Raw genomic sequence first — 13,988 nt, 5'->3', positions numbered from 1 at the left:
GGAGGGGAGGAGGGGGGGAGGGGGGGAGAAAAAATAAAATAAAATAAAACAAACCAGTTCACGGGTGAATCCTCAAAAAAGACGGGCGAACGTCCATCGTTATAAGACGCATTTCCGACACTCGTGCTGTAAATTGAACGGTGGTGCGGTTGATTTCGCACCGCTGCCTCGAAACAAGAAGGTCACAGGTTCAGCTCCTGTCTGGAGCCGTGCTGTGTTTCTCCTCCTCCTCCCCCCGGATGTTTCTCTTTGGGCTCCGGTTTCCTCCAAACTCGAGCGGGTCAGGTTAATTGGCAGCTCCAGATTGACCCTTGGTGTGAGTGGGTCTGTCTGGTTTTTTTTTTTGTTTTTTTTTCTCCATGTGACCCTCTGATGGACTGGTGACCTCCTGCCGGTCTGACGAGACCCCACACGAGCAGCAGTTATTACCTGGATGTCTCGGAGCAAAATAAAATAAAAAAAGAAAGAAAATAAAGAAAATAAAGTCCGCTCAGCTGCCAGCTGATTAGAGATAATTAAACAACCATCCTGCAGAAATGGCTTTTACTGTTTGTTAAAAAGGACGTTGTATGGGTGAGTTTATGTTCAGTTTATTGTTTGCTGATTGTTTTAGAGCTGGTTGGGCCCACTGTGGTCACTGCAAACTATATTGTGTTTGTGTCAATCACAGGACACCAATCTGAGCTGCGTTATGTCGTGTTATATTCACTTAATTTACGTTACGTTGCGTAAAAAAAAACAAAAAACAAGTGATACGCCCATGTCCCCCGTCACTGAGTGGCTTGATTAGCGAATATTTTTATTTTTCGAGTGTCTCTCTGGACCAGACCTGAACAGAGAACGCAGGTAAACCTTAACGGTTCTTATAATTCAGTGTAGAATTGAAAACTGCAGATATTTACGACGAATGACAAAACGTGCGAAACTGACACTTTCACAGAGAGAGAGCAAAAAAAGAAAAGGTAAACAGAGACATGCTTTCAAAAGCAACCAAATATAGGTCCTTTAGTGTTAATAATGTTCGATTCCAAGAACTAAAGCATGAAGAGACACTCAAACAGGCTGCAGGCGCCGGATGACATGTTTGTTTGTGTTTCGGATTATGTTATATCTTTGCTGATAAAGATTTGGAGAGAGAATAGATTCATCTTTTTGTAGTGTAGTTTTTATTTTTGCTTAAAAATATAGTTTCCTCAAATAAATGGGGTGGCCAGTTTACACACACAAATATACATATACATATATATATATATATATATATATATATATATATATATATATATTGCGGTGGCCATCTTGGATTTTGACGTGGCAACCTCATTTTCGATAGCGACCTTACTTATGCCTAGATGCTGCCACACACACAAATAGAAGTCGGTACCTCACTTATTTTTCAGGTTATCCAGCTCACAAGAACTGGTGTTTCCAAGCCCCGCCCCCTCTTTGCGTTGCGACGGGGGCCAATGTGCACCGTGGAGCGTTACAGGTTCAACTCCTCAGCCCCTGCTCTGACACGGAACTCAGGTGGCTCTGAACCGCGTCGTGTCGAACCGTTCCTGTGCTTCAGACGTCAGGAAGCGCTTCGAGGGCCCGCTGCCACGCCGAGCTGACGGCGCCGCTGCGAGACGTGGCTGCGACAGGAAGCGGGTGACCGGCGCGCAGCCAGCCGCCAGGTGTGAACGCTCTCAGTCGGATGTTTAACGACAGGTCTGAACAGCCTGTTTTGTCAGAAAGCCATTAGCGTGGACCGGGACTTAAACATCTACAGAGTTTAAGTGTTTTTAACGCTCCAGCTGCTCAGACGAAATCAAACCTCTCTGGTTTACTGGAGCTAATATTCGGGACTCTAAAAGCTCTCCACCCTGTTTTGTAAAATGATCACAGTCTTCCTTGTGTGGCAGAAATTTTTATCAGCAAGGTAGCTACGGTAACGCGGCTCCTTTCCAGCCCTGCTATGATTTGCATATCTCTCTACATTGATATGCAGGGAATAAATCTTTCATTAATTAACCTTTGGTGAAGTTCTGTGATGAAGACAAAGAGGGCTGTAATGACAGCGTGTGCTGGAATACCATGCGGCTGATTTAATACCTTTTTTTTTTTTACATTTAAGCCTTTGCAGCATGTGGTTCTTTGAAAATGCAAAAAACCCCAAAAAACATTATGGAAATTTGTTGGGATCTTCGCTTTCTGCTGTGTAAAAAAAAAAAGCCCAAACAAACCTGGGTTTTCATCATCTGAATTGCGCGGATTGTTTATGACTTCCTCGGTGTCGATGCAGATGGAAAGAGCAAATCAAAACAATGGAATTGAACTTTTTCCTGGAATAGCAGCTTGACGATTAGTAATCAGTGTTGTGCTGATGCTAGCAGACAGATAATCAGGACTCGGTGTTTTTTCACAGATCCAGCAGATGACGGGAACAGTCAGTGTTCGGCAGACAATCTGATGACATAACAAGAACTGGCAGCACTCGAGCAGTAAAAGAGTAATTACTAATTGTTAATTATGAATCAGTGTTTCTCATAATCATCCGAACAGCAAATCCGCGCATCGTCGAGGAACGCGGGCGTAAAAAAAAAACAAAAACACTGAAAGAGTCAACGAGCGAACGAGGGCGAGCCGTTCCGCTCTGTTTGGTCCTCAGGTCTCTGGGTCCTCGGGTCCCCGGTCCCCGGGTCCCTGGGTCCCCGGGTCCTCGGGTCCCCGGGTCCCTGGGTCTTTGGGTCCCCGGTCCCCGGTCCCCGGTCCCCGGGTCCCCGGGTCCCCGGGTCCCTGGGTCTCCGGGTCCCCGGCGCAGCATCGGGCCATCGCCTCACCTTGTACTCCTGGACGACGCCGGTCTGAATGCTGGGGAGCGGCGGCTCCCAGGAGACGCTGACGCTGGTGCTGTTGGTGAGCTGCACCACCGAGAGCTGCCGAGGAGGAGCGCTCAGAACTGCAGAGAGGGGAAAAACACAGACGGGTCAAAGTGAAGGCCCGATACTAGCGCCGCGTCAGGCCTTCTGTAGAGCAAAAACAAAATCCTTTATGAAGGGGATCAAATCAGGAATTACCTCTGAAACAAACTGGATCAGAACCCAGAAAACATGACCCTTCTGTAATCAGTAAAAGAAAGGCCACAAGTGAAAACTGACGGCTTTATATCACGACTTGTTTATGTTATGGAAATAAAGTCCTTTTGGAAGCTATTTAACCTGCTTTTATTTGATGCCAGATGTCGCGGTACAATTGTTCTCATATGTGAAAGAGCTTCGGTGCTGCTGTTGTTCATTTAAAAGTAGATTTTTTTTATGATCTTAAAGAGTTTAACTTCATGTAAATGATGGGACCTGGAACTACGTTTTGGAATAACTGCATTAGAATCTAAATGATTTGCTTCTTTGGTCGTTTACGACTATTTTCATAAAAATAAAAGCCTAAAACGTTCCTGTTTTGCTGAACGTTCGGGTTATTTTTTTGGTCATTTGCTGGAAAATAAAGCTGTCGGTTAAAATCTATTAATGTCCTTTCACCTTATTTGATTTTATAATATTTAATTTCCAGTTTAAAGTTTGTTCACAGCAGTTTTACCTTTCTTATGACATCGTACAGTCAAACGGGGAGACCCAGCTATTTATTAAAGGAGTAGTTCGGATCGTTTGTGGTGGGGTTCTGAGGGATGGTCATGTTTTAGTTAGCACGTTAAATCACGTCACTTTGGACAAACCTTCCCACAGAACCTTACCTGGAACAAAAAAAAAAATCTAAATTATCTCTTTTTAAAGTTTAAAGTTTTAAAGTTTCCTGAAGGATGTTTTGTGTCGTCTCATTGGTAGATGTGTCGAGAAGCACTCTCAGCTACTCCCACACCAAACTGACTGAGTTGGTCGTGGTTCATGTTGATTGGCTGTGGCGGCCATCTTGACTCCAAAATTAAATCGGCTGCAGATCTTCGTCCGAGGATCACTTTAATTAAAACCCGCTCAGCTTCGGATGTTTTGCCAACAGCCAGACAGACGAACCCGCTCACAGCTACAGGCAGAAAACCTTGCTGACCTTTGACCTTGACGAGGAAGCCGGGCTCTTACCTTCGTCGGGGGTCCGCAGCAGAACCATGAGGCTGTCGTGGCCCTGCAGCTCGTTGAAGAACGGCCGGATCTTCACCTCGTAGTCCCTGTTGCTGTGCAGACCCGCTAAGACGGCGCTGTAGTCGGAAGTGGCCTCGACGTCCTTGACCAACCAGGAGCCCCCGACGGTGCGGTAAAATATCCGGTAACCCTGAATGTACCGCGACTGACGGGCGACCTGAAAAGAGACAGAAACGAGCAGCGTTTCTTGGAATTTCTCCTGGAACTATGTAAACAAGACGCTCTGCTCCCTCCTGCCTGAGGACATCTGCGGATCTGTTCAGAGCTCGCTGATAAACTTTCCATCACATTATCAAAGACAATGGCCTCTGTGACGTGATTCATGGACCTATCTGCAAACACACACACATACGCACTTTTTCCGATGTTTCTGTCATCTCTCCCACCCACCCCACCCTCTATCTTAGTTAGTAATTATTACGTCGGCCATTTTTAGCAGGCCTCTGGTACTATTTAGAAAGCTCGGTACCGTTAGTTTAGCTTTCTCATGTTTTTAGCTTCCTGTACTTCCTGTAGTTTAGTTTATCTTAGCCCATACTTTACTGTAGATATTGTTAGATTGTTAGGTTCCTAATTGTTGTTTAGTTCAGCTTTAACTTTATCATGATTTTATTTAGATTATTTTAGCTACTATTTCATTTGTGTTTAGATCTGTTTAGTTTAGCTACTATTTTGACTGTCTCAGCTCATGCTTAGATATGTCTGGTTTCATGATTTTATTTAGATTATCCTATAGTCCATTTAGATTAGACATGATTGATGTGTTTTTCTTTTTTTTGTATTTGATTATGTATGGATTCTGTTTTTGTTTCTGTTGTAAAGCACTTTGGATCGCCTTGTTGCTGAAAAGTGCTATATAAATAAATCTCACTTCACATCTGCATCGGCGCTGAAAGCCGGCAGTGTTTGTGCTCCGAGATAATCTGTTTACAGGACGTAATGTTTGAAGGAGCGTTTTGAAGTTAATGAGAGGAGATCAGCGTGTCTTCGGGAAGCGGCGAGGGGGGGAACTCACAGTCCAGGAGACTCGGGCGCTGGCGGGGGACAGAAGCACGGGTTTCTGCAGGTAGATGGACACCTCCCCGAGCTCCCTCTGCACCTGCCGGTGGTCCACGCCCTGCTCCGTCGGACTCCCGTCTGAAACCGTGCAAAACGACAACCGATTCAAGCCCCGAAGGAGGAAGACAGCGAAGGCAGCAGCCGCTCAGCGGGAAAAAAGAAAGAAAGAGAGAGGGAACTTAAAATTCAACATTGCTCACGGCAGAAGAGCATCACGCTGGGAAAGCAATTAGTTATGACACTGCACATGAAAAAACAAGTTTTTCAAACATTATCTCCGCTCCACATCCAGCATCTTGATTTTTTTTCTTCTTTTAAAAAAAGAAGAAGAAAGAAAAATAAATAAAGGAAAACCGCTCTGTCAGACCCACCCTGCGTCCGGACAGGCTCGGAGATCGGACTGGGGTCGCTGAGGCCGTAGGAGTTGAGCGCCCGGACGATGAAGAGGTAGACCGTGTTCGGGAGGAGTCCCACCACCGTGTGCCGCTCCTGCCTCACGTGGTCCGCCACGGTTTGCCAGGTGCTGCCGACGGACTGGCTGCGGGCCGCGGGATGGGAGGAGAAGAAGAAGGAAGAAGAATTAGTCTGAGAAGACAAATGAAATCAGCGAACCTCTAAGTGACTCGATGATTACATGACTCGGGCTTGCTCAGATCGTAATCAGGAGGAGCGGCTGATAATGACGCAGACACTTTCAGGAAGCCAAAAAAAAAAAAAAAAAAAACCNGCTGCGGGCCGCGGGATGGGAGGAGAAGAAGAAGGAAGAAGAATTAGTCTGAGAAGACAAATGAAATCAGCGAACCTCTAAGTGACTCGATGATTAACTTTAAGGTTTTAGTCTTTATAGTGTACGACAGTAGGGCACTATGAACTGGGAAACAGCAACAATAACTCAAAAAAAAAAAAAAAACCCACTTTTTTCTTTTTTTTTTTCTCACTCCAGTAATCTTGATGTTTGATCTCAACGCCGCCGAAGGCCTGATATCACAGACGGGTGGAAAAAACGGAGACGCCCGTGTCAGAAGAGATCTGAAGTTTACCGACAATAAATCCTTGTAATGACTGTCATCCCTTGTTAAGTCCTGCGCGTAACAAGGGCCCATAAAAACTCGACTGTGAGGCCGGATCACATCTGACCCCTCTGGCCTTATGTTTTCGCCTCAGTCCTGCGTTTCGTGCGTCCGTGTCAGGGGGGAAGTGAAGTGAAAAGGCAGAGATTTTTAACCATCTAACAGGGACGTACGGGGCATAAACCAAACCTCTTGAACTGGATTGACTCCAAAAATGAATCTGCTGTAAACATGCACCCAGTGTCGCTCGGTTCATGAGATATTTTGCTAACAGACAGGCAGGGTCGACTCCAACAGCTACATATTTGTCTCAAATCGGGGTAAGAAGCAGGTCTTATATCGATTAAAGGACTGGTTTTGTCCTAAATGTGTCTCAAAGTTATTTCTTTTTTGTTCAACCAGGAAATGACAAAGATCTTTTCATACCTTGTTTTGACATTTCTTAGAATTTTTTTAAAAAAAGCAATTGGAGAGATGAAAACAGCATATTTTTTAGAGACAGACTGAATTAATCGGTCATCCCTGAACTTATTCAGCTTCCAAGCAGGAAAACGAAGACGCTACAACCAGCTCACTGTGGCGCAGAATTGATTTCTTTAAGCGGGAATCGTCTTTTATTTATATTATTTTTAGGCTCACAAGTTTTTCTCAGGGTTGTTAAATAAATGTTTATTTAACTGAAGCATGTGTTCTTATATGTTGCTTATTGAGAAATACAAATCGGCTTAAAAGAGATGCCACCCAGTGACTATCGGTAAAAAATTCACATCAACTATAATAATAAACATAATATTAGTAATAAAATTTCATTTAAAGAAAACAGATTTGAAATCTTTACAGTATTTTCTGATGTATGTGTATTTTTTTAATACTGTGTTGTTGGTTTTGTTATTAAAGTTTTATATACATGATTTTTTCCTCCTGTTATTAATTAAATTACAAATTTACACAAAAAAAGACGAGTTGTTTCCATTTAAACGAATCCTTAATTGAATAAATGTTTGTGTTTTCTTTGTGATTTTAGGATCCATGTTGGATTTGTTTGCACCACCTGTTGGAAGGGCAATCATTTCATTCTGTCCTTGAATCTACTGGTTCCTGTTGAATTGATTTTATTTTTTTCAATTTCATTTTGTTTCATGAGACAAATGAATGAACCACGAGCAGCCTCGTTTTTTTTTTTTTTATCCTGCAGACGAGTGAAAACACGGGAACAGCTGGCCTTGTTTCCTACCAGCGGCACAGAAATCAACAACCGGCGTCGGAGAAACTCATTAAAAACGCCAAGTTTGTTTGTTTAATGAGAGCGAAGACTTTTTTTTATTCAGCTCTCAGCGAGAAAGTGAGCAAAAAAAGTGCCAAACAATTCCACGGCAAGCTTTTAGCAGCCTCATCGATTCCTTCTCGACTCTCTGAGACGATGTTTTTCGTTTTTCAGCTAAAAGCGCTCAGCAGGTCTCAGATGGCAGACGGAGTTTTAGTCCCTCCTTTAAGAACAGCGTGAGCGCTTTCTAACACTGTCCTCATCGCGTCAGGCGGGTCGCAGCCTGTTTCCTTTCTTCAGGTGGTCGTTTCTGACCAGACCTTCTACACAGAAGCAGTTTAGGCCGTTAAATAGTCAAGATACCCTTCGAAGCGTCTGATTCTCTTTTAAACGCTTCGCCCTTTCTTGTCTTATGATTCAAACCCATGAGGAATCAAATTAGCATCCCTCGGGGGGGGAATGCACATCACCCGACGACTTCCACGCCGAAGTTTTAAGCGAATATTTCATGCAACTTGTTAGCAGTCAGAGTACGTGATGAGGATGACTCTCAGCTACCACCACACCAAAGTTCAGCTCAATATCTGTAAAACTGACTGATTTGTTGCCATTTTTGTGTTTACTAGGTTTGACTGGCTGTGGCGGCCATCTTGAATCAGGCTGGCTTCAAAGGTTAATTAGTTGTAGATGTAAATCCAATGATTTCTTTCTGATAGTTTCATAAAAATCCATCCAGTGGTTCATGATGCATTTCGCTAACAGACAACCAGAGCTGACGTAAACAGTTGATGCCAAAGTTTTAAACTAAGATCTAAAGTTATCTATTAGCGCTCAGAGTGGGCATTGGGCATGACTTTCAGCTGTTTCCCCACCAATATTTAGCTCAATAGCTTTAAAACTGACTGATTTGGAGCCATTTTTGTGTTTAATAGGTTTGACTGGCTGTGGCGGCCATCTTGAATCGGTTTGACTCCAGAAGTTAATCAGTTGTAGATGTAAATCCAATGATTCCTTTCTGAGAGTTTGATTAAAATCTGCCCACTGGTTCACAAGATATTTCGCTAACAGACAGACAAACGAACACCAGGTGTTACATAATCGGCCAGCTGTTATGGAGGCGGGTGATAACCAATCAGAAATCTCGCTGCTTTATGAGGTGGAGGACGATGGGAGTGCTGGTTTAGCTCACGAACTGCTGGACAAACTGTAAGACAACTAATCATCGGATGAACGTCTGCAACTGAATAACCATTCAAGATGGCTGCCACAGCCCACTGACAGCAGGAAACCTGTAAACAACCAGAACTTTCAGCTCTTCAGCTGAAACTCGAGTCGACCTCGACTCTTCCTCTGAGATCATTTTCAACACGAGACGTTCTCAGTTTAAAGCTCTGGCGTGAAACGTGGCGGGCGATGATGTCAGGCCATGTTTTCATCACATGGCTGGACGTCTGAGCTGAAGACGTGAGGACACGAGGTCCTCATTCAGGTCCGCGTGGAGACGTTTTAACCTCCGGGGTTGGTACCTGAAGGCCTCGATGACGTAGGAGGTGACGGCGGCGCCGCCCTCGTGCGGATTGGACTGCCAGGTGAGCGTCACCGTGTTCTTCGTCACCTCGGTCACCACGGGCTTCTGAGGCGGCCCCGGCAGCTGGATGAACTCGGAAACTCTGGGCCCCGAAGGCGATCCGGCCTCTGCTGGCGCACAAAACAAACAAACGCTGAGACGGATGAGGGCCGCGCCCCATCGGCGAGGGAAGATGCGGCGGGAAAAGTACCTCTGACAGTCAGGATCCCACTCCAGCTGGACTCCCCCGTGGCGCTCGATGCGACGCACGTGTACATCCCCGAGTCGGAGTCCTGTCAAACAGCAGAGAGATCAGCTCAGTTTCTGAAGGATGGTTTGTTTTTATTCTTTATTTCCCATCAAAAAAAAAAAACAAAAGAACAGATAAATCCCAAAGGATTAAAGCAAATTTATGTCTTCACTTCTCAGAGTCTGTTGAGCCACGATGGTTTTCTGTCATCCCAAATGTTTCTGTGACGACTTCAGTCAGCAGTTACTTTAAAGATTACTAGTTTACTAATAAAACCGGGACCATAATGTTAATATTCTGCGTCGTGATCACTATAAACTCTGTCATCTCTAAAGAGTTTCACAAAAAAAAAACACCTGATCCTGAAACAGCTTTCAGTCAGATTCAGTACAAAAAGAAACCTCTTCAGGGAGCCGCTTAATTGAAACTCATTAGTTAATGTTTTGTTGCGTATTATTAATTAGAAACTGTACGTTTTTTTTTTTTTATTTATATATAGCATTGATTATTTGTGAGCAAAGTGAACATGCTGTAACATAATTATGTTGGTTTTATAATTAGCAGCAAATTACTTTCATCACATTATTTTGGGGGGGGAAATGATTAGAAATAGTGACTGAAATGATAAAAGTGTTACGGTTGAAGCGGGGATAAATGAAGCTGAAACGAGCTGTAAGCGACGGCGGAGTCAGGCTGCTTCCTGATTGGTTCAAACCGCTGCTCATTTCAAATCCTATCCTTCTTCTTTTTTTTTTTTTCTGGTTTGCTTTTGTTTGTTTTTCATTAAAGCAGCTGACTGAGGCTGATGGGAGCAGTTTGAGTCGACCGGAACAGAAACACTGCAGGTCATAAACCTTAAAAAAAAAAAACACAAAAAAAACCTGAAGCACATCAAAAGGCGCGGTGGAGCTGGGGGCAGCTGCAGAGATGGGCGATAATTTTCTGCCGCTCCGCCGCCACCAACGACTCTCTCTGTGCGAGAACAAACAGCTTTCTGGGAAGCGGCTCAATGTTTCTGCGACTCGGCGCAGATCTAAACAAAAAACGATTGAAACCTTTACGCCCCGTTGTTTCGGCCACTCAGCTTAAAGCGTCACGTCAGAGATTTGGACGTGGGGTTCAGTGGAAAGCTTGTGAACTGTTAATATCCGACCTGTTGTCAGGGCTGCGAGGACAAATCGCCTTTGAATCGATTTTCAAACGTCAGGAATGGATTTAGTTGATGGTAATCACGGTAAACTGTTTTTCAGTTTCACATTATGGAGAATTCAGAAGAAACATACTTTGATGAACAAAGAGTCGTTAGCATTCTCCATTAAAACAGCTAGAAAGGCATCAAGAAAAATCCAGTCATACAGCTACTAACATTAACTTTGAAACAAGAAGAAAACACTAAAAAAGACAAAATACACTGAAGCAGGACACTGACGATGCACATGAACTCAAGTCAGATATCTGATATCGTTTCACGGCTGCAAGTTCATCAACATAAGTTTGATCGCTCCCATTTCATGTTCTCCGTTTCCCTTTCCACGTCAAAATCAAAGATTACTGAGAAATTACAACTTCATTTTCTTGGCTTCAAAGACACTGAAGACAGAGAAGAATTCACTAAATAGGCTCAGGTTTTATTGCAAAATGAGACGAAATACAGACTGATTCTGTCCCAAACTAATAAAATTTAAGTGTCACGTTGGGGGCCAGATTCAATGTTACCAAGGGCCGGATCTGGCCCGCGGGCCTTGAGTTTGACACATGCTGCAGTACAAACGTGTTACAGTAAAGCCGTGTTTTTTAATTTTTTTCGTCATTGAACCCTGAGGAGAAGCGCTAATTAAAGCTGTCGTAAGCTGACTGTTTTAAATAACGACTGAAGTCTCCAGTGATAAACGCGATGCTAACTGCGTTAGCTTCTCTATGGCGCTTTCAATGTTAAGTTAGCATCGATGCTAACTGCTGGTCAGCAAACCTGTGGTTAATGGGCTTTTTTGATGTATGTTATTGTGAACTCTTTAATAAGCATTAAAGTATATAAACCTGTGTTTATTTGTATGAAGAAGGCAGTCCTTTTAGGAGCGAAGATGCATCACTAATTGTTTGAATCGTCACTGAATCACATCGTGGGGGGTACCTGAAGACTCCCGGGAGAGTTTAATCCTGACCAGACTGACGAGCTAACGGCCAGTCGGATCACAGCCAAGCTCTACGTCACACGTGTCAAACTCAAGGCCCGCGGGCCAGATCCGGCCCTCTGTAACATTTCATCCGGCCCCCAAGATAACATTTAGATTTCATCAGGTCCGGCCCTCCAGTCTGGGACAGATCGAGTCTCTGATTCTTATTTTGCTTTAAAAAACTGAGCCTAATTAGTGAAGTTTTCTCTCGACAGTGACTCAGAAGCCAACAATATATAGTTTTAATTTCTGTATGATCAGGTTTTAGTTGATGGCTTTTTAAAAAAAAATCTGTTTTAATGTTAAAAATTTCATTTAAAAGCTGAGTGAGGCGTAACAAATGACTGCTAATGATGTGCTTTTTGAAGTTTTATCCATTTGTCTGTGTTCATTAAAGTATGTTTGCTCTAAATTCTGTATATTCTATAACTGGGAGAAGGTAATTGATATTTCTATATGGATGATTTGACATAATACATCTAAAACCAAGGTTAATTTATGTAATTTTTAACAAATATTGATCGTGATCGTCCCTTGGCCAGGACCAAATTTTTAATTTTGGCCCCCTTCCGTCACTGGGTTTGACACCCCTGCTCTACGTGGACTTCTGCCGCCCTAAAAGCAACTCCAGTCTCTGAGATGTCACAGCGGTCCGTGCCTTTTTTATAAACTCTTACGTTGTCGCCAGTCTTGGCCCCGCTCGGACTAGCCGTTAGCTCATCAGTCCGGCCAAGGAGCTGTCTACAACAGGTAAGACAGTATTTATTCCTACCTGTCCTCAGTGCCTGAGCTGAAAAGATCTATCCCACCCCTTCAGGTCTGTTTACTTTGGGTTATTTTAACGCTCTATAAAATAAACCCCCCCTCTGCTGTGAGACGGTCTCTGAGAGAATATAAAACGGGCGCAGCTCCTCCCCAGACTGTAGGTCTGCTGTTTACTCCAGCGTTGACCCTATAAAGTAGTTTGATTGCTGCAGCTCTTTATTGCTACATAAAATATATGGACACCCACCAAGGCGGCTTTGTTCTGTTTCTCGGGGTCGTTATTCAAAGTCTGCGCGCAGGAAGGAGGCTGCCGATTCATAATTGATCATCCGCTGTTCTGCAGGAGGAGCAACGGGAAGGTATTAAACGCTGCCGGGAGAATCCGCGATGCTCCACAGGCGTCGGAGAGGGAGCGATAATGTTTTCGTTTTTAAGGACGTCGTGAATCCGAAGGCGTCCGCTCTGCTTTGCTGACATCAGCAAAACAACTTCTGCAGTCGACCCAATTCAAAATGGCTGACCCATCTTAGCACACACACGCAAAAAAATGGCTATGACTTGGTCATTATCACAGATGCTGGGCTAAAATTTGGCGTGTCGGCAGCTGAGACTGATACCCAGCTGATATTCTGAGCACCAGGATCTGTTTTTCAACTTTGTCTGTCTGTTAGCAAAATATCTTGAGAACCAATGAACAAAATTTGAAGAAACGTCAAGAGAGTAATCATTGGATGTATATCTACGACTGGAGTCGACCCAATTCAAGATGGCTGCCTCAGTCAAATGACCTCAGAAAACAAGAAAAATTGCTATAAATCAGCCGTATTTATAGTTATTGAGCTGAAATCTGGTGTGGTAGTAGCTGAGCCTCCTCCACAACAGAAGCTTTAAACTCCACTCATTCTGCCACATCTTTGCCTAAAACCTTGGCATTAAATGCTGGAGTCAACCCTGTTTGTCTGTTAGCAAAATATCTCATAAACCAACCGCTGGATGGATTTAAATGAAACTCTCAGAAAGTAAACACTGGATCTACATCTGCAACCGACTAACTTCTGGAGTCAACCCAGTTTAATACGCCTATCACAGATATTAGCCTTAGCCTACACAAAAATAGCTACACCTCAGTCAGTTCTACAAATATGAGCTATAATTTATTATAATGAAAGTGCTTAGATTTGTAACTTTTTTTTAGTTATACGAACTGCGGAGGACCTACGTTAGTTTCACCTCCCCGGCAGCGTCTCCATCCCTTTGAACACTTTACACACTTTAACCTGCCCGCCTGTTTACATCATGACGTGCGTGCGTGCGCGCGGCTGCACGCCTGACTGGTTGGTGCTGGTGGTGTTCGCCCCCCGGCCCCCCCCGTCCTGGCCGGGAGCCAGCGTGCTGGAACCGCCGTCAGCCCACATGAGCTCATCCTCTGCAGCGCTGACCTCTGGCTGACAGACAGCGCGGCGTGCGGCAGGTGAACCTGCTTCTTTTTTTTTTTAGACAACTCCAGCTACTGCTGAAATATTGATGGCGTGCAGGGGGCATCAGCGGGGTGAATATTTTTAGGCCTTTCTCTCTCTCCCTTCATGTCAACCCCTCGATGCCACACTAATGCATCTCTTCTGTTCCATTGAGCACATCGGCGTGGCAGATTTCCCCTGCCTCGGTGATGCATCGGACCAAACCTTAATGCTCCGCCCGAACGGGGCCGC

At 44.2% G+C, this 13,988-nt stretch overlaps 1 protein-coding gene across 1 annotated transcript in view; it reads right to left on the bottom strand.

Annotated features, from left to right (window-relative positions):
- Nucleotides 1-13,988, bottom strand: part of zgc:77784 (uncharacterized protein LOC402947 homolog) — a gene marked incomplete in the record, with an annotated part of 77,385 nt that overhangs the window by 18,056 nt on the left and 45,341 nt on the right. The window contains 6 exon segments of the mRNA XM_025008633.2: nucleotides 2,820-2,938; nucleotides 4,071-4,287; nucleotides 5,146-5,267; nucleotides 5,561-5,727; nucleotides 9,050-9,221; nucleotides 9,302-9,383. Coding sequence (XP_024864401.1) covers nucleotides 2,820-2,938; nucleotides 4,071-4,287; nucleotides 5,146-5,267; nucleotides 5,561-5,727; nucleotides 9,050-9,221; nucleotides 9,302-9,383 — 879 coding nt within the window.

Source organism: Kryptolebias marmoratus, linkage group LG2 (genome assembly GCF_001649575.2).
Source record: "Kryptolebias marmoratus isolate JLee-2015 linkage group LG2, ASM164957v2, whole genome shotgun sequence".
In the NCBI taxonomy this organism is placed as follows: domain Eukaryota; kingdom Metazoa; phylum Chordata; class Actinopteri; order Cyprinodontiformes; family Rivulidae; genus Kryptolebias; species Kryptolebias marmoratus.
The sequence above is the reverse complement of the archived record's forward strand: the minus strand, read 5'-3'. Positions and strand labels throughout refer to the sequence as shown.